The sequence below is a fragment of the Penicillium roqueforti genome (assembly GCF_015533775.1).
Source record: "Penicillium roqueforti strain LCP96 04111 chromosome Unknown scaffold_06, whole genome shotgun sequence".
Lineage (NCBI taxonomy): Eukaryota > Fungi > Ascomycota > Eurotiomycetes > Eurotiales > Aspergillaceae > Penicillium > Penicillium roqueforti.
Window position 1 is genome coordinate 619,221 of NW_024067570.1, and position 24,026 is coordinate 643,246.

A 24,026-nucleotide genomic window follows, 5' to 3' on the forward strand; every position below is an offset into this window, starting at 1 on the left:
CATTTTCTCGCGAGAGAAATTCGGCCCCGTAGGACTAAATGGAAGGTTCCACAGAAAATTCGATGCAACGCGACGAATTCACCAATGACCTGTCTCAGGTCGGACCGAATCCGGAGATCTGACCAGCGTGTGGCCAATGTCGGTGCCGGAAGTGCCTTGCTGACTCATTCTATTTGGTTATGGAAATTCAGCTCATTGCTCATGAAAGCTAGTTTTGCCCCAGTTCCACCCCCAGTCCCACTTGATACTACATTGTAGCGTAAATTGCCTGATCGTTGACACATAGAAACTGTTAGCGCTCGGCCAGTCATGTTATTAAGGTTTATTATTTGCTGGGGAACGCTGGAGAAGGTTGTATACACCGATCGATGTACGTCTGAAGAGGCTGCGAATTGTGGCTTTAATTTTATATCAGATAGCCTTTTTTTTCCCGAGACTAGATCTTCACCGGGAATCGGGTGCATGCCGAGTTTTCGCTAAATAAATTGGCGCTCTCACCGAGTGGCGACTAAAAAACGCCCCCGTCCGAACTACGGACGATAAGGCCAACTCCGGTGCGGCCCACTGTGGAGTCGCGTTATGTACATATTCCTCCATATCTACCCCGGGTCTAATATCCTATCTCTGGCTCCGTTGTACTGTCATCAATGCCATATCAACCTCTCCGCCCGTTCCAATTCGTTTATTTATCCCCCACAGCATAGAGTTCACTTAGCGTCCTGCCTAATACGGATTCTATGTGAACCAAGCTTTAAGTGTTTGGTCTTGCAATAACATCAAGATAAGCTTAATTCTGATAAGCAACGTTCCGAGTCGATTTCCATAGAATTTTATTGGAGCCGCCTAGGAACAAACACATCTTTGGAGGCTAGACCATGAGATTGGGATTGTTCCATCCAAACATGCCATCTCTTCGGGATTTGCTCAATTGTGCTCGGTTAGGTACAACCAAGTACGATGATGGTAGAAGGATGGGACTCCAGGAACTTTGGACAATCACAACCTCGTGCGTAATCTGAAACCTCGAAGGATTTATGGAGATAGATAGGAAGTAGTCGGCAAGGCAACTCTAGAGAAGTCTGAGTAGGCGCAGGAAACACGAGGTCACAGACCCCGAGATGCAGGGCGGATCCAATGGTTGTTCCCGAGATTCGTCCACGGGCCTCGGGGGCGGAAAGCTTAGTAATATGCACAACTCATCTGGGCAAGTGCGCACCTGCCGTTTTAGGACTAGTGCGGAGAGAAACGTTCCTGGCCTAATCTGGATTAGCGTGGACTTGTTGACGACCCCATCATATTGGCAGATCACTGCGAAGCATAAACGCGACGGGTTCTAGCCAAACTACTTGTGGGCTTGGGATTAGAGATATATAAGAAGGGGCACTGTGCCGGCGAATCTGTTCATCGATATATGGCATGACTCCACGGTCGCCATCGATCAACCCTTCACCATGGCAGCCGTTGTCGCAGCCTCTATCAGACATAGAGCTGGAGGGCTTGCTGGGTGAAATTGAGCCCACCCAATGGGGCAAAGAGAGTTCTTTTGATACAAATACTGACTACCAATTCCCGTTTCCCTCAGATACCAGTGATCTGGAATGGTCGCAGTGGACGAATTATGAGTCACACCTCACACAAACCGTCAATGCACAACCTGGACATCAAGATCATGAGGAATTGAAGGCTTCTGAAATTGTCTATGATTCCGCTCCCTCTTTAGCAAGAGAATCTGTTGGCCCATCCTCGCAACGAAGTCTTACAAATGTCTCGCAGTGGCTGGATGGAGCATATCGTCCTCCTGTATCATGTGCCCATTGTCGCAGGCATCGGCTACAGTGTCTGATAATTCGCACTGCACCTGCCAATCCCAATCCCAAGAACTCCTGCTCAAGTTGTGTAGCCCTTTTTCGAGAATGCAGCTTAGCAAAGGGAGAGAAACGCCAACCGTCGGGATTTGAAACTTTCTCTCCTGTCTTTGGTCATCTCCACGGTGTCCCGGAAGATGGAAACCCATTTCCCGCTACCACTATGGACAATGGCCATCAACAAAAAGAACCCAAACAGTTTCTCAGAAAAGGAGCTAGAGTTCTCCGCGAGTGGTTCTATCAAAATCAAGAATATCCTTATCCAACGGACGAACAAAAAAATCAGATGGCCCACGAGACGGGGTTCTCCCAGAAACGCATATCAACCTGGTTTGCAAACGCCCGCCGCCGTCAAAAGCAAAAGATCCAGGCTGCGGGTCTTGCTTCCACGTCCCGTACTCGCTCGGGGTCTCCCATGGTCACCAGCACGCTGTCCTCCCTGACCCCAATGGAGCGATGGCGGGCTTCGCCGCCAGAAGATGAACCTATTCCAGAAGCGGCTATTCAAAATGCCATTTCCTCTGGCTCGATAGACTCGGCCGACAGCATCGACCCATTGCAGCTCGACATATCTACCATGGATTTCTTCAATTTTGATGAGAGCTCGTCCCACTTAGCGTCATCAGTATCCAGCATCGGGAGCAAGGTATCTGAAACATCCGATAGCGCCTCTTCAGCATGGAGCTACCATTCCTCAGCGGACACGGGGCTGCCATTTCCACTACTCCCCAAACAAACTAAACTCAGACGCACCCGAGGACGGCAACGAACGGCGGTAGACCATCCCTTCCAGTGCACATTCTGCCCACAGTCCTTCAAGAAGAAACACGACTGGGCCCGCCACGAGAAAAGTGTCCATTTCACCCTTGACTCCTGGGTCTGCACTCCAAATCCCCACGACGTCCAACAAGCGTTCGAACGCCAGTTTTCAGAATGTCCCTTTTGCGACGTCCTTTTCCCAACGTTCGCCCATTGGGAAGAGCATGAATTCCAAGTCTGTGCCGATAAGCCTACTCAGGAGCGGTCATTCAGTCGAAAGGATTATCTATGGCAGCATCTGCGCAAATTCCACGGTTGCACGAAAGCCCCCGTGGCTGACCTCGAAGCCTGGCGTGGATCGACCGCCAACGTCGAAAGCCGCTGCGGATTCTGTGGATCTTCGCTGTCCACCTGGTCAGATCGGGCGGAGCATCTGGCGGGTCATTTCAAGAAAGGAGCCCGTATGGATCAATGGGAAGGTGATTGGGGTTTAGATGCATCGGCCTTGCGTGTTCTACGTAATGCGGTCCCGCCGTCTCAGCGGGCCTTAAACATGTCTGCTTAGCGTCGATCAAAAGAGATATACAACATACGAATAATGAAATAATGATCACAAAATATATCCCATTGAAATGCTCATACCGCTGATCATTAACGAAGCTACTCCGCACATACTCAAGCCATCTAGTACACCGTAGTCTGCCATTCGCGATTGTACCAAGTCCCCATGCCCAGGATAAACAGCAGGAGGCTACCATCCCTCACGACATCCTTGCAAAGTTGCACCGCCATCCCGATACCACCAGACTTCCCACCAAGCAACACCTTGCCCCCAGTCAACATCAACTCCCCCGTCACAAAGATAGCAAAGGGATTCTGCACGGTCGCAGGCTTCGGCGGCGGACTACCGAACAACGCAACCGAAGACCCAATAATGAAAAGCAGGTACACAGCAACCGTCACAGCAAAAACGGTATGCAGCGTCTTCCAGATCCGAGCGCGCTTCTGCTCCGCCTCCGTAGGCGGCGGCGCTCCATTCAACATATTGGCAAGGAAAGGCGGCACACCGAGCATGGTTGCGATGCCGGCGGGCGAGAATCCGGGTGTAAGTGGGTTTCCTGCGCCTGCGCCTGTTGGGGGTGCTCCTGGGGTATTCGGGTCACCGCCGGGTATAGCGCCGATGAGGGAGTTCAGGAGCTTGATGGTGGGGTCTTCGCCGTCGGGTAGTTGGTCCGGTCCTTGGTCTTGTGTGGTTTGTCTCAGCATCGTGCGGAAGGCTTCTTGTTGGGCCTGGAGGCTGTTTGGCGCTTGTGGGTCGGGATGCATGCCCTGGTTGGGTTCCGGTGCGGATTGTCGGAGCATCGAGAAGAACGCTTGCTGCTGGGCGCGCATCGCTTCTTGGGACTGCAGGTCTGGTTGGGGCGAGGGTGAGAGTCCGAGCTGGGGGGTTTGAGGTCCTGGGGAGGGAGATTCAGGGATTGCGTGCTTGGACTGGGGGGAGGAGGCTTCGTCGCGGTCTGTTGTAGTTGATTTCAGTTAGCATTGTTTGTACTGGCGAGGCTGAAGGGATTGTATGTCTGCTTTGCTATCGGGAGCTCTTTGGCTAGAGCCGGGGATGGAAATTTCATTTCTTACCAGCTTGTGGCGTGCGTCCACTCAGACTGGTGATTTTGTCCAGACGTGCTGATCCTCCTTCCTTGATCTTTGCCTCCCGGCGCTCTCGGCGCACTCGTGCGGATCGCTGTGCTGGTGATTCGTCTGCCATCGTTGCGGGATCTCCAAGAAAATATATATTAATTTGCTTGGAATGGAAACAACGAGATGGATGTGCTAGCCGATTTTGAGTGGGATGTCGTCAGGCGAAGGTGGCCGATCTGGATCGGCTCTGGCTGTGTAGTCCCGTGGCGATAAGAACACCAGCCACAACACAACACTTGCTCTACAAGAATCAACTAGTACCACGTTTGACTGTCTCTATTGAATAATCCCATTTATCAATACTTTCTTTGGGCTGTATTAGTTTGAATAGGTGGTAGCAATTACCGAAAACCTCGGCAACTAGGATTATATTCATCCAAACCTCGACGAAAGCAAGCGACCTACCATCCCTACGAAGCTAGAGCGACTAAACAGAACGACGTGAAGTACCTACGAGAAGTACCGAAAGGAGGTGAACGGCTGACGAAAGACGGTCAGACCGACTGTAGCAATGATCGCAAGGACTACGACCACGATCTATCCGACTACAAGACTATCAAATGCACGAGGCAGTAGTAGGTAGTATTTCCAGTTGGAATGTTGTGAGATAGGTACAAGGGAAACTTTGAAAAATAATCTATGTGTGTTCTTCTAAACAGTATTTACATACAGACGTCTATATTCAATAACAAAAGTCCTGCACAAGCCGAGTAAACACCTTCTCAAACTGTCGAAGATTCTCAACTTCGACCCATTCCTCCTTAGCATGAAGACCCTCTCCTGCCGGGCCCCACACAATGGATGGGATACCAACAGCACCAAGCAAGGCCGCATCAGTCCAAAACGGACCAGCCTTAACAGCAGGCTTGCTGCCCAGAACATCAGAGGCACAAGAAATCGCTTTTTGCACGAACGGATGATCAGCTGCCACTTTCTGTGTAGGGCGCGACATGGTAATACGTGGCTCGCCGTATCTGAAACGAGGCTTCTGCTGGGCAATTTCCTTCAGCAGCGCGCTGATGTCTCTTAGGATGGACTGTTCCGTTTGTGCTGGGACAGTTCGGAATTCGACAGTGATAGTGCACTTGTCTGGGTAGGACGATGGCTCTTCGCCACCCCGAATTAGGCCACAGTGTAGCGAACTCTGTCCTAGGAGATCATCTACTGGCAGCTGCGCTTGGTATTCCTCCAAACCCTGCAAGAAGGACCCGGCATATAGGATGGCATCTTCTCCTGATACAGGGTCAGATCCATGGGCAGCAACTCCGAGGATATCAACTTCAACCCACACGAATCCCTTATGGGCAGTAAATATCGCGCCTTGCGTTGGTTCTGGAAGTACAGCGGCATCAGCACGCCAGCCAGCCTCGAGCACATCCTGAGTTCCCTGTGAGGCATCCTCTTCGTCTGATACTGCAGCTAGAATGATATCGCCCCGAGGTACGCGACCGCTTGCTTTGATTGCTGCAAGAGCCGCTAACCCTGCAGCCAACCCTCCCTTCATGTCGAGGCAACCCCGGCCGAAGATGACCTCTTTGCCATTCTTGGTTCCAATTGACCCGGACAGGGGATCTGCCTCGTAGCTGGAGAGACTGACGGTGTCTGTGTGGCCATTGAACATGAGAGACTTGCCACCGCCGCTGCCTCTCAAGACTCCCACAATAGATGGCCGTTCAGCGACCTTCTCAATCCAATGATACTCAATGTCTCGATGGGCGAACCAGGCGGCCAGATAGTTTGCGATTTCAGTCTCACCTACTCCGTCTGTTACAGACAAGGTCAGGTTGGAAGAGTTGATTTGAGTGAGAGTTTGAGTTAGCTCCACGACATCGTCAACAGAGACGTCTCTTGGAACTGGGTACTCGCGTGCACCTTCAGTGCTGAGAAGGACGACCACAGAATCCTTGTTCAAAAGTGACGTTCCCTCCTTTGATGTGGCCAATCGTCGAAGTGCAGCCAACGATGCACCTCCACATGGCCCAGCAGCCACAGACTTGGAAGTCAGATACTGCACGGCGCGGTGGCTCTCATAGGATGAGACAGTGACGCAGGCATCAATCAGACTCTGTAGATCGGGCCAAGCTGTAGAAGATACCGTGCCGCAGTCCATACCATCCATAATCGTCGATGAAGTCCGGACAGTAACCGGCTTTCCAGCAGTCAAGCTAGAAGATAAACATGCAGCCGTATCAGGCTCAACGGCGACTACCGATATAGTCGTGTTCTGCGACTTGCAATGCTTCGCGACCGCTTGTGCAAGGCTACCCACACCAACAGGCGTGATCACCACACTACCCGACAGCCCAAGCCGAGCAAGTTCACTCTGGACTTCATGCATCATAGTCGAATACCCCTCCACGATCCACGCAGGAACATCCTCATACCCCTCAAATGCCGTGTCCTGAATGAGAAGTACACCCTGTCCCATCCGCGTCTCATCCACAGCCTCTTGCACCGCCTGGTCATAATCGCCCTGAACAACAACTACCCGAGCCCCCTCCCCGGCGATCAGATCCCGAGTCCACTGGTTCAAAGACCGGGGGACGAAGACCCGCGCCTCGATACCGAGGAGGCGAGCCATGAACGCAACTGCCCGTCCATGATTCCCCATTGATGCTGTCGTCAAGACAATCGAGGCTTCTTTTGCTCGGCTGGAGAGTTCATCGAGCGAGACCGTAGAGGGCAGGCTCAGTTGCGCTGCGATTGCTCGGAAACAGCCCCATGACGCGCCTAAAACTTTGAATGAGGGTAGTCCGAACCGGTTGCTCTCGTCTTTCACGAGGACGTTGCTGATGCCTAGCTCGGCTGCGAGCTCTGGGAGTTGGACTAATGGGGTTGGGGCATAGTTCGGGAAGGATTGGTGGAATGCTGTTAGGCCTTCGACTTGCGGGGCGACACTGCTCTCATTTGCTGCCGCGGGGTTGAAGTAGATCGACCTTCGTGATGACATGTTGGTGGGCGTAAATATGCTTATTTGATGTGGGCTTAATGCAAATACTTTATATATCACCTAACCATTTCTTATCGTGAGCCTTCTAAAGACATTGCGCCTTCTGCGGACATGGCAGGTTAAGTGGGGACTCCACCTTCTCACGATATTGACGTCTGCTCTGTGCCGGACGAGTTGACCGCAACATGTATGTGATATATATTTTGGGAATTTAATGTAAAAGAATAGTCGGTGGCATTTGTGGCCTCTGTCGTTAAGAACGATATTTGGCGTTTCTTATCTCGATATATATTCTTTTTGTCTAAAGATGAAATTATCATAGAATACTCCGTAGTTAAATCTAGGTCTAGTTTAATGCCGATACATTTGAACTACCGATTACTTTTGCCCTTCAGCCTCTATCCTGAATTGATCATAGTGAACAACAGCTTCAAGAAGAGCCTGCGTACCCAGAGCACTGCAACAGTCAGATTTCGAAAAAGCACCAGGGAAACAAGAAAGACTTACCAATCCTGCGGACTGCAATATTCCGTCGGGTGGTGGCTCACACCATCCCGACATGGAACAAAGATCATCGCAGAGGGACAGCGCTTGCTAGTATAAACCGTATCATGACCGGCGCCACTGGTCATAAGCATTGATTTCTCACGACCAACCAGCTGATCCGCCGCAGCCTGAACAGACGCTACGCAGTTATCGTCAAACTCGACAGCCGGCGAGTCCGTATCCAACGTCCAGTCAAAGGACACACCCTTGCCATCTTGCAATGCAATAGCCTCAAACGCCTGGAGGCACTCGTCTTGCACGGCGTGTACCACGCTATCCTGCGGATGTCGGATATCAAGAGTGAAAGTCACTTGCGATGAGACGGTGTTGGTAGACGCGTTCGATGGAACTCTAATGATACCAGTCGAAGCCAGCGCGTTGTGTCGCTTGGCAATGTCGTGCGAAGCCGCAATCATCCTAGATGATGCGAGTAATGGATCTTGGCGGTCACTGAAAGGTGTCGTTCCGGTGTGAGCGTCTTTCCCGTGGACGGTCATAGTCAACCATCTGTATCCCTGGGCGCCCCGGACAACACCGATTGATCGGTTGTTTCCTGGGAGGATTGGGCCCTGTTCAATGTGAAGCTCGAAGTGGGCTCCGAGTGGGTATCCGGTTACTGGATCGCTGGAACAAGCAATCTCGCCCAGATATCCGTGCCTTTCGAGCTCGGAGCGGAGAGTCACACTAGGATCGTGAATATCACGCAGGTCCCAGGCTTTCTGGATTGGAATAGCACCAGCCCAGACACCGGAGGAACACATTGATTTGGGAAACCGTGCACCTTCCTCACTACGGACTTGTTAGTGACAATCTTAAATGGCACGATAAAACAAATCTTGATGCTTACTTGGTCCAATTGACCACCCCGATATCATAGTTAGTCTGGAATCCACTTTCCTTTATTGTCCGAAGAATTTCAAGCGCAGCCATAATACCGAGAATACCATCATACCGACCACCTCGCGGCTGAGTGTCGAGATGACTTCCCATTGCGATCATTGGCGCAGCCGAGTTCAACCGACCCGATTGCCGCGCAAACATGTTTCCCATCTGGTCTACAGAAAGAGAGCAGCCCAACTTCTGGACTTCGGCGGCAAACCACCGACGAACACGGGCATCGTCATCGTTGAGAGTGAGACGAGCCATCCCCGTATCTGTTGGGTTTCTTTTATGTCGTTAGATTGTGTTCAATGACCGAATGGGAAATAGATACATACTCGCCATAGCGATGCTCAGCACCCCATTTACATGTCTCGTGTAGTGTGTTCCATAGGCGCTCCGGATTGATCTTGAGGCCTGATGGTGCTTGTAGTCGAGTGGTAGTGGTGAACCGCCGGGTATTGGAATGAAGGGCGCGTGTTGCGCCTTTTGTGCCGTACATTTTATGGATAGAGTGACACTGGTCAAACAGGCCGTCTACTGAAAAAAATGTTGTAATTTCAATCAGACGGTGGAAGCTGAGAATCATAAGCAGGTTCCAAGGGGGACGCCTTCCCGCAACATCGAACCCAAATATCTCTTATCATGACTATCAACTCTACAGGGGGTTGGAAATAAGCATATCAAAAATGGAAGATGCAGACGAAGTATAGAGTTGAAGCTTTTTTTAAGCAAATGTTAAACGTTGTTCCTATCATAAAGGACTGACTCAATACCAGTGTGGTGTGTGTGTGTAGTTAACCACTATAGACCCTAGAACATCCTCAAGTCAACGTGCTGAGGTTAACAAGTGGCACCTTTGTATCTGAACAATAAAAGCAAGAATGTTCGAATACGCCATGACGAAAGTCCCCCGTGTTTTTGTCGGCTATATATATCCCTTACCCCGGTCCGCTCCAGGTTAACACCCCGATAATAGTTTTGCCGGAAATGTTATTGTCCACCAGTTAAACTTGAATAAGAAGGGCGGTGTACCTGTATAAGAAGGCGGTATAGATAGACTCGGGAATTCTCGTCAGACATCCTGGATTTCCTGGAGATGGCTTCCCCAGGAATCTAACAGGGAGGTGGTCTCATCTCCTGCCTAGGTTGTACCTCTCAAAATAAGCTGATCGCCGCTATGTTGTAAGCCATAGTGGGCTACAAGCCAGGACTGGCTTCATCTTCCGCACCCTGCTCCGCCCAATGATCCGCTCGTCCACTCTTAACTGCGTATTCGAAACCGACGATAATTATTCACCTCCAGGAACATGGCTGACGACTATACCGAACAAATGCCGAGGCTAAAGAGGGCGGCCCCTCCCTGCAATCGACATGACTAGCAAGGCAGTATTGAGAGCCGTGGCGATCTAGCCGCGTTCTATTCCTCGGATTTTGCTCGCGACCTTTGAGATTAATAATGCTCGTATAGTCGTTCGGGCCCGTCCGAAAAGGATGTAAGCCACGCGTGGCGCACCGTTAGTCTACTTGTAGGTAGTCCGTATATTTAAGAGATAAGGGCCGCATAGGATTTTGCCCGTTTTGCTTGTACAACCGCCTCGGTGCGGACCATTTTCTCAACAGACTCCTTGTGGAATTGGAATTGGACCTCGCTATGTTTCCCGAGGTCTTTCGTTGGGGCAAGGCATGGAGTTAACGCGGTCTTTTCTCGGGACTCTTGCACTCTGAGGGAACTCGTCCCACAAAAATATTGGTGATGGAAAATTGTGTTGCGCTGATTGGCCCGTTTTGGGTTTCTCCCCGCTGGGTTTCCAGGATCGTATTCTGGTAATTACCGTCCAATACGGCTTCATACCCCGTCGGATCACCCGGTGTAGCGTGCGGTATCACGTTTGTTCTTTTTGTTGGGAAATGAGTGGGAAAAGGTGGATCTTAGACTGCCCTTTTGGTTTTAGCAGAGAAGCTACACAGCGTGGTTATTTCGTGTATTCCACAGATCTTCATGCAGTAGTTACAGAGGGGCGAAGATCCCGCCGTCAAATGTACGATGCACATCGTAGAACAGGCTAGTTATTACCTGACTCGTGGTAAGAGATAGGATGGGCCCCTAGAATAGGAGAAGGATCTTTATTAAAGTATTTCCCCCAGTTCAACATTGAGAACTGGAAAAAGGACAAAGTACAAATGTTGTAGTACATAGTACGAGTAGTAAGGCTAGTAAGATAGACGAAATCCCCAGTGCTGCAAGGTACCCCCCCTTTTTGTCTCACCCTCATTTACCCCACAATACATAAAACCGTATATAACAATAAGATAATTATGATAACTAGTAACGACATGGGAACGGAGTAAATCAAATAGAGCTCGTAACCGAACAGTGGGCCCATGTTAATCTTTTAATATCAATCCCCCCTGATTCCTCCGGATTACCACATACGTGCAATGTCAAAGTTTCAGACGACGATGGTCATCCGATCAAACAGCGCCAATTGCGGGTTTGGAGCGCTGACTCATCCACCCCACATTCTCTAGGGCTCCCGAAGTCGGCGATCCGGTCCCATGATGAGCCTCGATGGCGAACTAAGTTTTATGGGGGAGACTCGGTCCGAAAATCCCGTGACATCATAACATCATCCTATGACATATCCAAGTCCAACTGAGTTCCCGAGGTCTGAGTAGCATAATCGATACAAGGGATGCATGAGGTAGGTCTTTTATATTCGAACGCAACATGGAAGGCTTGGCGGGACACAGCTCGAAGGGCTCGAGGATAAGTCGTACACTTGTATCTCTGAATCTCACTGACGTGACTGACTTGCAGGCCTCCTGTGGCCCGCTCTCCCCTGGCCCGCGACATTCCCCGGACCTTGGCCCATGGCTAAGCCAAGATTATGGCCCCCGCCTATTGGACTCGGACAAAGGGTTGAACACGAGAACAACTAGGCCGTGGTCGGTCCAACTAGCGTTTCTTCCCGACTCGAAACGCCCCAATGAGGTGGCGAGCAGCATCTTAGTCAAATATCGTGGAGGGGCAAGCTACCCCGGAGCAACGGAAGGGACGTTCAAACCCCCGCATGGCCGAACCCAAACTCATATGGGCAATGACACGGGGTTATGACTGGAGTGAATTGTACTCGAAATGTATCGGATTCCATCCTGATTTCGGAGATCGGAAGTGGAGCAGTCCAGTTCTACAATGTACATGTAGATTAGAGGCCGTCTGCGGCTAAGACACGATGTATAGAGTGGTATTGGCGTAATTTATGATACTGCCATGCACGGGCCACCCCCGATATGGAAGGGAAGGAAAGGGAAAGTGGCACATCGCCCCGGGCAAGCTGGAACTACTAATAATGTCGTGAATCCCCTCCTGGTCTTCTTTTCTTTCTCTTCTCTAATTGCTATACATACCCCCCCGCGACTCTCCCCGTTTGTCCATACCGCTTTATAACTTATAACCTCCATTTTCAAGTAAGTTTGGCCAACCCCACCATTTGCATTAATAAAGAGCTCCTCCCACTTTTGCTCCATTCTTATTCTGGACTTTTCGTAATTCATTTCCTCTAACATTTGGTCTCGCGCAGAATTTATTATATACGGAATCCTGCATTAATCATTCCCATTGGACCGCGCAATCATGTCGGACGGCCCAGTTTCGCCTCCCAAGCCCGCAGTGGTAAGAGTCACCTACCTAAGATGATCAGACCCGCGGATCATAGGCTAACAGCGTGCTCTAGGTTCATGAGGCACACGATGTCGACACTTTCCACGTCCCCAAGGCGTTCCACGATAAGCACCCCACCGGCACTCACCTCAAGGACATGGAAGATTACAAGACGCTTTACCAAGAATCTATCAAGAGCCCCGACACTTTCTGGGCCCGCATGGCCCGCGAGCTCCTCACATTCGACCGCGACTTTGAGACTACACACTACGGCTCATTCGAGAACGGCGACAATGCCTGGTTCGTCGAGGGCCGCTTGAACGCATCGTTCAACTGTGTCGATCGTCACGCCCTCAAGAACCCAGATAAGGTCGCTATTATTTACGAGGCCGATGAGCCCAGCGAGGGCCGCAATATCACCTACGGAGAGTTGTTGCGCGAAGTGTCCCGGGTTGCCTGGACCCTCAAGGAGCGTGGTGTCAAGAAGGGTGATACCGTCGCCATCTACCTGCCTATGATTCCCGAGGCCGTGATCGCTTTCCTGGCTTGCTCGCGTATTGGTGCCGTGCACTCCGTGGTCTTTGCCGGTTTCTCTTCCGACTCCCTCCGGGACCGTGTCCTGGACGCCTCCTCTAAGGTCGTCATTACCTCCGACGAGGGCAAGCGCGGTGGCAAGGTCATCGGCACTAAGAAAATTGTGGACGAGGCTATGAAGCAATGCCCCGATGTGCACAGCGTGCTGGTGTTCAAGCGTACCGGTGCCGAGGTCCCCTGGACCGCTGGCCGTGATCTTTGGTGGCACGAGGAGGTCGAGAAGTACCCCAACTACATCGCCCCTGAGATGGTCAGCTCCGAAGACCCTCTCTTCCTGCTGTACACCTCCGGTTCCACCGGAAAGCCCAAGGGTGTTATGCACACCACTGCCGGCTACCTGCTCGGTGCTGCCATGACTGGAAAGTACGTGTTCGATATCCACTCTGATGATCGCTACTTCTGCGGTGGTGATGTTGGTTGGATTACTGGCCACACCTATGTCGTGTACGCCCCTCTATTGCTTGGCTGTTCCACCGTCGTCTTTGAGAGTACCCCCGCCTACCCTAACTTCTCCCGCTACTGGGATGTCATTGAGAAGCACAACGTCACACAATTCTACGTTGCCCCCACCGCTCTGCGTCTGCTGAAGCGCGCTGGAGATGAGCACATTCACCACAAGATGCGCAGTCTGCGTATTCTTGGCTCCGTCGGAGAGCCCATTGCCGCAGAAGTCTGGAAGTGGTACTTCGAGTCTGTCGGCAAGGAGGAAGCTCACATCTGCGACACATACTGGCAAACCGAGACCGGCTCAAATGTCATCACCCCTCTCGGAGGTATCACCCCCACCAAGCCCGGCAGTGCTTCCCTGCCCTTCTTCGGTATCGAGCCTGCTATCATCGACCCCGTCTCCGGAGAGGAGATTCTTGGCAACGATGTCGAGGGTGTTCTGGCCTTCAAGCAGCCGTGGCCCAGTATGGCCCGCACCGTGTGGGGTGCCCACAAGCGTTACATGGATACCTACTTGAATGTGTACAAGGGTTACTACGTAAGACGCCTGCAACCTCACTTTATGGGATTGATACTAACTCATATGTAGTTCACCGGAGATGGTGCTGGTCGTGATCACGACGGCTACTACTGGATCCGCGGTCGTGTCGACGATGTCGTTAACGTTTCTGGACATCGTCTGTCCACCGCTGAGATCGAGGCTGCTCTTCTCGAGCACCGTAAGTGCAATCACAGAACCTTCCGACTGAGCCTATACTAACTATAAATAGCTGGCGTTGCCGAAGCTGCTGTCGTTGGTATTGCCGACGAGCTGACCGGCCAGGCTGTCAATGCCTTCGTTGCTCTCAAGGAGGGCAGCGCGACAGAAAACATCAGCAAGGACCTTGCCATGCAAGTCCGCAAGTCCATTGGTCCCTTCGCCGCTCCCAAGGCCGTCTTCGTCGTTGATGACCTCCCCAAGACCCGCAGTGGAAAGATCATGCGCCGTATCCTGCGCAAGATCCTCAGCGGTGAGGAGGACAGCCTCGGTGATATCTCAACGGTAAGCACAATCCTCAACACTTGCAATCGTATATCTAGACCAATAACTAACGAAATCATCTTTATAGCTCTCCCACCCCAGTGTCGTGGAGAAGATCATCGCAACCGTCCACGCCGCCCGCCAGAAGTAAAGTGAAGGTCTATGAATTTGATGATAATGACGTCGGAGAACAAAATTCCCGGTGAGATTTTGGAAGTAGCACGATGATCCTCAGTGGATCATACACCCCCGACCTCGGTCCAGATTCATGTCGGAATCGGACTCGACTATGCGGGCGGTTTTCTTTTCTTTTCTTTTTTTTTTTTTGCCCGATTTCAGGATGACTACTTGTACTTGAGATTCCCTTGGCTCGCTCAGAAGCGATGTGAATAGTATTTTTTTGGGCTTCAAATATACTTCGAGTTCGAAGTTTTGGATTTATGTTTAATTATCGGGGTCAATATCTATGTACCAATTGTAAAACAATCCATTAGTTGCATGTAAACGTCTTGCATGACTTACCTCGGACCAAACCCTGGGCAAACCCGGATGCAGCCAGACTTAAAATCAACCCCACTCTTTAATGAAGACCTCGGGAGCGCCAAGGCTTCCCAATTAGGCTTAGTGCTTGGTTTTCTTTTGGAAGCACTCCTATTGGCTTAACTATGCCTTCCGCCTTTGAGTCGGAATTCTGCCGGATTCAGACCGAAAATGGCACATTACATAATCCAAGATGCCAACCTTGGAAGGCCCATCCCAATTAGGTATAGTATTTATCGGTGGGTACCTTCTATCGTGGGACCTATCCTCCTATGCCCAGGTGAGTTCGTACATACCCAATGAGGGGTTATTTCTTACCTGCATTGCCCTAGCCCCCATTGGATGTAGTCGGCATGGCATTATGCACATAGTTCCTACGGAGTACTCCGTACATAAGTCGCTGTTGTCTCGTCGTGGACCTACATAACCTCCGCGAGATCTCAACTCTCTTAATGATGGCTTGCGGTCTCTCATGCAGAATGCGAACCAACCTCATGTGAATAACCTATGAACTCTCTAGCTTTTGTTGAGAATTATCAGTAGTAACTATCTTATCTCGAATTAGGTTAGGAAATCATAGCAATGAGGCTGTGTTTTTATAGTTGCCTTCGGCGCGTGGGAGTCCGGTCTACAGCGGTGACCACCTGATATGCGCACGTGGTTGTACCGATCACTCGAGATTTAAGGTGATTGGATGGCAGTCATCTATACGGAGCTAGTATGTGTCATATTATAGGTTACGAGGTACTAGACGCATATGGGCCTGTCTATACGTTCTTCTTCGTGTTTAGAGGTGATAGGAATCAATCATGTCGATATAAGCCTTGGAAGTAAGACTTTGGTTAAATATTGTAGGAACTGACGGATCATTTGGAAGTCATGAATACAGCAAGAATTAAGAAAGGGAAAGAATTAGAGTGGGATGTAAACTAGATCAAGTAGATATGTATACATAAGGTTTCACCTTGGCATCAATTGTGAATAAAAAACAATACTTGTCGATAAATAAGATATCTCACCTCAAGCTGCAGTATGCATCAATGAGTCACCCGTCAATAAACAGATCAAAAACAACTCTATTGTTATCATCTATTGTCCTTGCTCGCATTCATTGGAAGAAACCGATTTAGGCAGCTGTCACGTGACGGATCACTGTGACCCGGACCTTACCTAACACAGGTCTCCAGCAAACTTAACTCTTCTTTTCTGTCGCGTCTCCTCTCTTCTCTTCATCTCCGCGCACCCTTTCTCGCAAGTCTCATTCTATTGATCTGCACTCTCTCGAAATTGTGCGCAATCAACCTATGACTTCGTGAACACCCGACAAAGTCCAGCCGACATCATGTCTTTCGGATTTGGAGGGTTCGGTTCGAACAACCAAAGCAGCGGCTTTGGTACTGGCACTGGCTTCGGAGCTGGCACCAGCACTGGTGGAGGTAGGTCTTTTCTGTCCCCCTTTTCGAATTCCCCTTGTACATTGGGGCCATATCCCCATGTTTCCCATTCTACTCGTGTCCTCGGCTTTCCCTATCAACAATCGATGCTCCTAATTCCGACCCGCGATGGTGCCACGCGCAAGACAAAAAACTTCAACATAATAAGCTTCGCCGTGCAATTGAAATTCACCAGCGGACCATTTGGATGCATTAGCGACACCACAACAAGATAAGGAATGCAAGAGCTTCTTCGAATCCAAGTCTCTCTGACCGCGATCCCCTCCGTCATCTAGGCTTTGGCTCGACAGCTTCCCCGTTCGGAGGTGCTACTACTGGCACTTCAAGCGCCTTCGGTAGCACCCCTAGCACATCTACTGGCTTCGGCACTGGCGGAGGTACGTGCTCAATCGTGAGCTTTGCGCTGCCCTCCCGATTTTCCCTGGCGAGGTCTCCCGTCGCATCACGTGGCCTTGCGATCCAAACGACCGCTCGCGCACATGGGATCTGTGAATGTGCTCCTCGGTCCCCCTGGAATGACCGCTCGTGGCTCCCCCCTGGAATCTCCACACCTGCGACTTGCCCACATTTCCACCGACATGCGCCCCAGGACCACTCTTCATCAATCTGCACTTGTTTAGTCGCTTCATTGAAACGTCGATCGTGTTTGCTAACTCTTGATTTTCATTAGGATTCGGAACCAATACTACACCCCAACAACCTAATGCCCTTTTCGGCGGCCAAACTCGCCCCGGTGGATTCGGCACCCCCAACACTCCTAACACCGGGTCTCTCTTCGGAGGAGGCACTCAGACTGCTGGTACCACCGGCGGCTTCGGTGCTGGTGGAGGATTCGGTTCTACCGGTACCACTGGCGGCTTTGGCGCCAATGCCAGCGCAACCCCTGCGGGTGGAAGCCTTTTCGGTGGTGCCAAACCTACGGGCTTTGGCACTGCTACCGGTACCAGCGCATTCGGCACTAGCGGTGGCTTCGGATCTACCGCTGCCCCCACCACAACCCCCAGCACAGGTTTCGGCGGCTCAGGTACTGCTTTCCAAGGAGGTCTACCTAACTGCGAAGGTACTGGCAGCACCCCGTTCAGTCCCTGGAACGAGAAGGATACCAGCTCAGCCAACACCACGAACCACTACCAAAGCATCTGTTTTATGCAACCCTACAGTAAATGGTCTTTCGAGGAACTGCGCCTAGCGGATTACCAACAAGGTCGTCGTTTCGGCAACGGCAGTGGCCAAGCCGGTGGTTTTGGCGCTCCTGCTTTCGGTAACACTACAACCGGTGGATTTGGTCAACAAAATACAACAGCTACTCCTGCCTTTGGCGCTAGCACCACTCCGTTCGGAGGGGCTGCCACAAGTGCGCCAACCGGCTTCGGTGCAACCCAGACTGCCGGTGGATTCGGCTCCACTGGTGCTAATCCCTTGTTCGGTTCAGCAGCCAAACCAGCAACTTCCTTATTCGGTGGAACTACTCCTGCAGCTTCATCAGGAAGCCTCTTTGGGGGAGCCACACAGACCGCTGGTGGCTTCGGAGGCAACACCGGTACTGGATCGGCTTTCGGCAACACCGGCGGGTCTTTGTTCGGTAGTAACAACCAGCAACAGCAGAACAAGCCCGCCTTTGGCGCCACTGGTACAACTGGTGGCGCCTTCGGTGGTTTCGGTAATACCCAAACAACCACTGCCGCGAATCCGTTCGGAGCTCCGACCGCCACAGCCTCACCCTTTGGTGGTGGTGCTCAGCAGCAAGCACCAAGTGCCTTCGGTGGTTTCGGTGGTGCAAACCAACAGAATCAAGCTCAAACCCAACCCAAGTCATTGTTCGGCGGATTTGGGGGCACCCCGCAACAGGGAGCCGGAACAGGTTTGCTCGGCGGTGCTGGCAGCACTCCAGCTGCTGGATCTTCGCTCTTCGGTGGAGCCCAGCAGCAACCCCAGCAGCAGGGAGGTAGCTCACTCTTCGGTGGCCAAAATCAGCAAGCTGGTACCGGAAGTACGCTATTTGGCGGTTCACAGAATCAACAAAAGCCCGGTGGTCTCTTCGGATCTACCCCAGCTCCCACCACGGGTGGTTTCTCTGGCTTTGGTGCCTCGCAGCCCCAGCCAGCTGCTGGCGGTAGTAGCTTGTTCAACACGCAGAACCAACAGCAGCAGAAGCCTGGTGGTCTCTTTTCCTCGACTACGGGAACTGGTGGTGGCGGCATGTTCGGCGGCGGCCAAACCAACACGGGCCAAGGCGCCGGCTCTTCGCTCTTCGGTGGTCAAAACCAGCAACCGCAGGGTGGCCTAGGTGTCAGTGCTTTCGGTGCCTCAATGCCCGGACAACAGTCTCAGCCTGCCCCTGGTAGCTTCCAAGCGTCGCTTCTTGATGGAAACCCGTATGGAAGTCAGTCCATCTTCTCTGGTCTTCCTGCCCCTGGTGGATCGGCTCCCGGTCCCCTTGCCACGCCACTGTCTTCCAGCATGAAGCAAAAGCAGCGAACTCCGTTGCCGGTCTACAGAATTACTCCCAACGCTGCCAATCGACTCATCACCCCTCCAAAGCGTGGATATGGTTTCTCCTATTCTACCTATGGCTCGCCATCTGGCAGCACTGGTGCCTCATCTGGTCTTGGTAGTAGTTTGTTGGGTGGTGCTGGGGGCAGTAGCAGTCTCCGCGGCAGCGTCAATGGCAGCATTGGACGTAGCTTCAGCAAGAGTTACTCCACTAGCAACCTTCGCAAGACCTTCGATCCAGAGGCGGACAGCATTCTTTCTCCCGGTGCCCTGCAGGCTGGCAGCGTACGTGGTAACAGCAGTCTGAAGCGTCTCACTATCAACCGTGGTCTGAGAAATGAAATATTCTCGACCTCTCGCATTGCCCCGGCCCCTCTTCACACCCCGGCCCCCCTGCTCACTAACGGAGAAGATGCCCATTCTTCCGACAAGCTGAAGAAAAAGGTCAGCTTCGACTCTCATACCTCCGGGGTCAATGGCGGAGAACTTGTTCACGTTGAACCTAACAGTTCCGAGCCCTCTGCTGAGGAGCTTGGGTTCCTTCGCTCTGTGCGTAAGAGCGGTAGCCTGAATGGTTTCGATGCTGCCGGCACTTCTGATCGTCCCGAGGCCGAATCTGCCCGCCGTGACCTTGCCGTTGTCCCCGAAAGTGCACCGCAAACCACCAACGGTGCTACTGTTAAGCGTCTTACGTTCATCCCCGGTGGTGACCCAAGACCTGGTGAGTACTGGATGCAACCTTCCCGTGCCGAGCTTAGCAGGATGAGCCGCGACCAGCTCAGACAAGTCGTTGACTTCACCGTTGGCCGTCAGAACTGTGGTTCTGTTACTTTCAACGGCCCCGTTGATCTGACTACCGTTGATCTGGACAATCTTTTCTCCAATATTGTGGATATTGGTCTTCGCAAGATTACTGTCTACCCCGAGGAATCGGTCAAGCCTGCCAGGGGCAAGGGACTGAACGTGCCATCTACCCTACGGATTGAGAACTCTTGGCCCCGTGGTAGAGATAAGAAGAGCAACTCGCCTGTCACTAGTGGTCCTCTGTTTGACAAACACATTGATCGTCTGCAGAAAGTGGGCGATACCGAGTTCGTTAACTACGAAACTGAGACTGGAACCTGGGTTTTCAAGGTGCCTCATTTCACTACATATGGCCTTGACTACGATGAAGAGGAAGGTGAGAGTCACGACCAAAGCACCATGAGTGCCCAAGGCCCTGACCACGCTACCAGCAGGGCTCACTTCGACCTCGCGTCTTTCGATCAGTCTACCTTTTCTATCGATGAGTCCTTCGTCGGTTCCATGATTGGTGTTGAAGACGATACTTTCGACTTCAAAAAGCGCAAGCTTGTTCCTGGCTCTTTCGCTAACCAGGCCATGCCTGTGGAGGATGATTATTTTTCTGACGGTGAAACCGAGTCTTTTTTAGAGGAAGGCTCCACGGGTTCGACTACTGAGAATGACGACGACGTCGTCACCGAGAGCCAACAGTCTGGCGATTCGGTAGTTGGATCAGATGAGGCAGATGAAATGGATATGGCCGGTGCCTTTCCTACTCCTCATCGCACCGTGGAGCGGAACGACTATCAGAGCACCAATGGTGACCTGGATACCACTTACCATATGTCAAGACACTTCGGCAGTCCCGCAAAGCCTCAGCTTGATCTTAGTGGCGACTGGGCCGAGCAGCTGCAGCGTACCATCAGCCCTCGCAAGCAGAACCGTGATGCCTTGCGTGAAATGCAGGCAAGCGCTTTCATTGATCGTAACCTCGTGAACGATGAATCTCCCACAAACATTGCGACAGCATCTCCGAAGAAAGGCTTCTCAAACAGCATTGATCTTATGAACTCTTTGTTCCAGCAGCCGCGCAAGCAAGCCGCCCCTTCTCCGCTGAAGGCTAAAGCAACGCCAAAGGGCTTTGAGGTTAGAACTCCCTTCTTATGTTCACACTGATTATAATTCCCTTTCTTTTTTTCCTTTTCTCACTGCATCATGTATCTATGAAATTGCGCGTCACTTTTCAGATAGTTTAACAAATGTGATAACCTGAGCTAAAACCATTTTTCTTCCTCTAGTGGCCTTACAACAAGCAACCCAAGACCTTCGCTGGCGATACAACACAAATGAGCGAATCCGATGCCGCTTTCCATGACTCTTTCAAACCCCGCTGGGGTCCCATGGATTCCCTCATCTGTGTCAAAAATGATATGGGGGACACAATCCTAGGGGTGAACCAGACCTGGAAAGAAAGCTTCTCCATTTTCAGCGAAGACCGTGATATTGCAGTCATGACATACAACCAATCTAGCGAGGTAGGTTTAGTGGCTTTATTGGTTTATTGAACTGGATACTAATGATGATACAGGTCAGGGAAATGCTTGATGTCCAGCGGCTTCAGTCCTCTATCCAGCGCATTGATGGCACCCCTTTCGTTCGTATGGCCAGGATCGACCTGTCGCAGTTCCCTCTGTCACCATCCACCCGTTCCCAGTCGGAAGAAGAGCGCTTGGTGTGGCAGCTTCTCAACATTCTTTTCAATGATGATATTGAGGACGATATCTCAGCGGGGGTACCGCCGCGCCTACGACAGCAATTTGCGCACCGGATCAGGAAGGACCGACTCACTCGTCTTTGGGAGGGAATCATTCGTGAAAAGCACTCCCAAAACCTGGATGCAATTCGCTCCCCTGTGGAACGGGCCGTTCATTTGATCTGTTCGCACCGAGTGGAGGAAGCCTGTAAGACACTGATTGACAGTCAAAATCCCCATCTGGCGACTATAGTCGCACAGATTGGCCGCGATGCTACCTCGCGTGCCGACATAGCGAACCAAATCGATGTGTGGCGTCAGAACAACATACTCTCGGAGATGACTGAACCCATACGAGCCCTTTACGAACTGGTCGCTGGGAATGCTCTCCGCAGCGAAGGCAAATCGGGCGGTGCGCTTGAAGACCGGGCCTCCAGCTTTGGCTTCACCGAGCGGTTCGACCTAGATTGGTTCCAGGCCTTTGGTCTTCGTCTGTGGTATTGCACGGCTGAAGATGAGCCAATCGAGGTAGCTGTCTCCAAGTTCCTTGCGGACTTGGCCACCGGACAAGAACCCGCCTTCCCCCACCCATCGCACCAGGCTAGTACCCGTGCAGTCCCGCAGCCTGGCTCTGACACCCTTGGGCGCGAATCTCCTCTTTGGGTTCTGCTCAAGGCCTTCTCGGCGATTCAAGGCCACGTCACCCAACCCGTTGAATTCCCCGCATCTTTCCTTCCCGAATCCGTCTCCGGTGACCGTCTCTCCAACCGACTGTCCTTCCAGCTACACCACGTTCTCGCTGCGGTAGTCGGAAAAAACCAGGCCATCAAAATCAACCAGCACCAAACTGACCAACTCGTCCGGGATTTTGCTTCTGAACTCAGTGCAGGCGGAAAGCTTGATCAAGCATTGTTTGTCCTCCTGCACCTCTCCCAAGGTAACGACCGAAAGGGCGCTGTCCAAGAAACTCTCGCCCGCTTCGCCGCTCAACTCCCCGAGCCCTTCGCTGCCGACGGCTCCTCCGACCTGGCATGGCAATATCTCATCACTGATCTCCAGCTTCCCGAAGCCTGGATCTGGGTTGCCAAGGCTCTGTATGCTCGCGACATCGGCGATTCTGCCCGTGAGGTAGACTGTCTTATTCGCGGCAAGCACTGGAACGATGCCCACACCACCTTTTGTCGCATCGTCGGCCCAAGCACCATCATCGAGGGCGACTACCGTACCCTCGAAACTCTGGTCTCCGGCTTCGGTGACGCGCCTGAGCGTAAAATGCGCGGCTGGTCTTCTGGCGGCGGCGTTTATGAAGATTTCCTCCGCCTTGTCAACTCCACCAGCGGCCGACGTGATCCAATTCGCCTGAACCGCCTAGTGAACGCTCTTGTTGCGATGGGCGATCGTGTCCAGGGATCCAGTCTGGAAGGACTGGAGGAGCGTGTTGCATTCAAGGAGATGAGCCGGGCTGTCGCCGGCTGGATTACACACGAAGATGTTCATGTTAGTTCCCTCCCTCCTTTCCGCTGATATATTGCTTTCGTTCATTACTGACTTCCGTCTTTTTACAGTCCGTTGAATCTTCCGCTGTCCTGGGCCTGCCCTTGACAGGTGACGCTCGCGTTTTGCAGACCGCAGAGATGAGCCGTCGATACTACGGCGTCATCATGGCTGGTGGTTATTAAGTCTTGAGGAAATAAGGAGAATAATGTCCTAGTTTGCCTATGTTCATTGTGAAATTAGCGGGCACTAACTATCTAACGCCCAAGCACTGATCTTTTTCTTTTGTTCTGCTCTTTTTACTATCTGTCTCATCTGTATTCTATCCCCCTTGCTAGTGCACAAGTCCGGTTCCCTTAATCTCTCGTATTAGACATGAATGATGCTATACATGAGTACACTGAAGCACAACCTAGACTCCAATAACTAAGCTTATATATACAACGAGTAGATCAAGTTAATTTTCGATTTTGGTTCTTCGTATACAACATAGGCAATGTGGGAATTTATTCCGATGGTGTGGCTTGATTTCTGATCTGCACCAGCCTCATATCACAACAGTGGCGCATAGGCACCTCGTACTCGCGATCGAACCTCTCAAAAGTGAATGTTGTTATTATTCAATTGTATTTGCATTATTTTAATGACTTAGAGAATTACATAACTATCTGTGAAATTACACCTGTTCTATCGTACTGCATATTTCTATTAGGGCACCCAGAAGTAGGATCCCCGAGCATGGAGTTTCGCAAGTCAATGAGGTCGGTGGTACATTTGTGACAAAAATAAGTGCTATAATACCAGGGGGTAATTATTCATTCTAAAGGACCGTGGAAAAGACCTCAAAAAAGACCGATAAAGATGATAACAAAGTGGTTTTTATTTAGTGCTAGACTTTCTCTGGGATGCTAAATAGTTCCGTACACCTTGCAAAGTGATACATAAATTTGGATAGTATAAAAGAAGCCTAGCTACTCCGTTCCGAATGGGTTGCAATAAACCATAGAACGTAGTTGTGCGACACTTTGGGGAAAGTACGACTCAAGAAAGAGTCACGGAGTATAATTCGGTACTTTGCTGCTTCTC

General features: G+C 51.4%; 6 protein-coding genes across 6 annotated transcripts; 3 read left to right on the top strand and 3 right to left on the bottom strand.

Annotated features, from left to right (window-relative positions):
• Positions 1–1,416: 1,416 nt before the first annotated feature.
• On the top strand, positions 1,417–3,189 carry LCP9604111_3743 (transcriptional regulator family: Homeodomain; the record flags this gene model as incomplete). Its single annotated transcript, XM_039071365.1, has 1 exon — positions 1,417–3,189. The coding sequence occupies one exon, from the start codon at positions 1,417–1,419 to the stop codon at positions 3,187–3,189; it is 1,773 nt and encodes a 590-aa protein (XP_038930406.1).
• Positions 3,190–3,308: 119 nt separating this feature from the next.
• LCP9604111_3744 (uncharacterized protein) lies at positions 3,309–4,389 on the bottom strand (the record flags this gene model as incomplete). The annotated part of the gene is made up of 2 exons (XM_039071366.1): positions 3,309–4,141; positions 4,260–4,389. 2 exons carry the CDS (start codon positions 4,387–4,389, stop codon positions 3,309–3,311), a joined length of 963 nt encoding a protein of 320 aa, XP_038930407.1.
• A 615-nt stretch (positions 4,390–5,004) lies between these two features.
• Positions 5,005–7,272, bottom strand: LCP9604111_3745 (putative diaminopropionate ammonia-lyase; the record flags this gene model as incomplete). The annotated part of the gene is made up of 1 exon (XM_039071367.1): positions 5,005–7,272. The coding sequence occupies one exon, from the start codon at positions 7,270–7,272 to the stop codon at positions 5,005–5,007; it is 2,268 nt and encodes a 755-aa protein (XP_038930408.1).
• A 378-nt stretch (positions 7,273–7,650) lies between these two features.
• Positions 7,651–9,199, bottom strand: LCP9604111_3746 (M20 family metallo-hydrolase; the record flags this gene model as incomplete). Its single annotated transcript, XM_039071368.1, has 4 exons — positions 7,651–7,729; positions 7,780–8,607; positions 8,666–8,983; positions 9,036–9,199. 4 exons carry the CDS (start codon positions 9,197–9,199, stop codon positions 7,651–7,653), a joined length of 1,389 nt encoding a protein of 462 aa, XP_038930409.1.
• A 3,135-nt stretch (positions 9,200–12,334) lies between these two features.
• Positions 12,335–14,574, top strand: LCP9604111_3747 (acetate--CoA ligase; the record flags this gene model as incomplete). Its single annotated transcript, XM_039071369.1, has 5 exons — positions 12,335–12,373; positions 12,435–13,940; positions 13,992–14,121; positions 14,173–14,444; positions 14,512–14,574. 5 exons carry the CDS (start codon positions 12,335–12,337, stop codon positions 14,572–14,574), a joined length of 2,010 nt encoding a protein of 669 aa, XP_038930410.1.
• Positions 14,575–16,305: 1,731 nt separating this feature from the next.
• Positions 16,306–23,125, top strand: LCP9604111_3748 (uncharacterized protein; the record flags this gene model as incomplete). The annotated part of the gene is made up of 6 exons (XM_039071370.1): positions 16,306–16,399; positions 16,693–16,794; positions 17,088–20,839; positions 20,992–21,228; positions 21,282–22,943; positions 23,012–23,125. The coding sequence occupies 6 exons, from the start codon at positions 16,306–16,308 to the stop codon at positions 23,123–23,125; spliced, it is 5,961 nt and encodes a 1,986-aa protein (XP_038930411.1).
• Between the last annotated feature and the right edge of the window lie 901 nt (positions 23,126–24,026).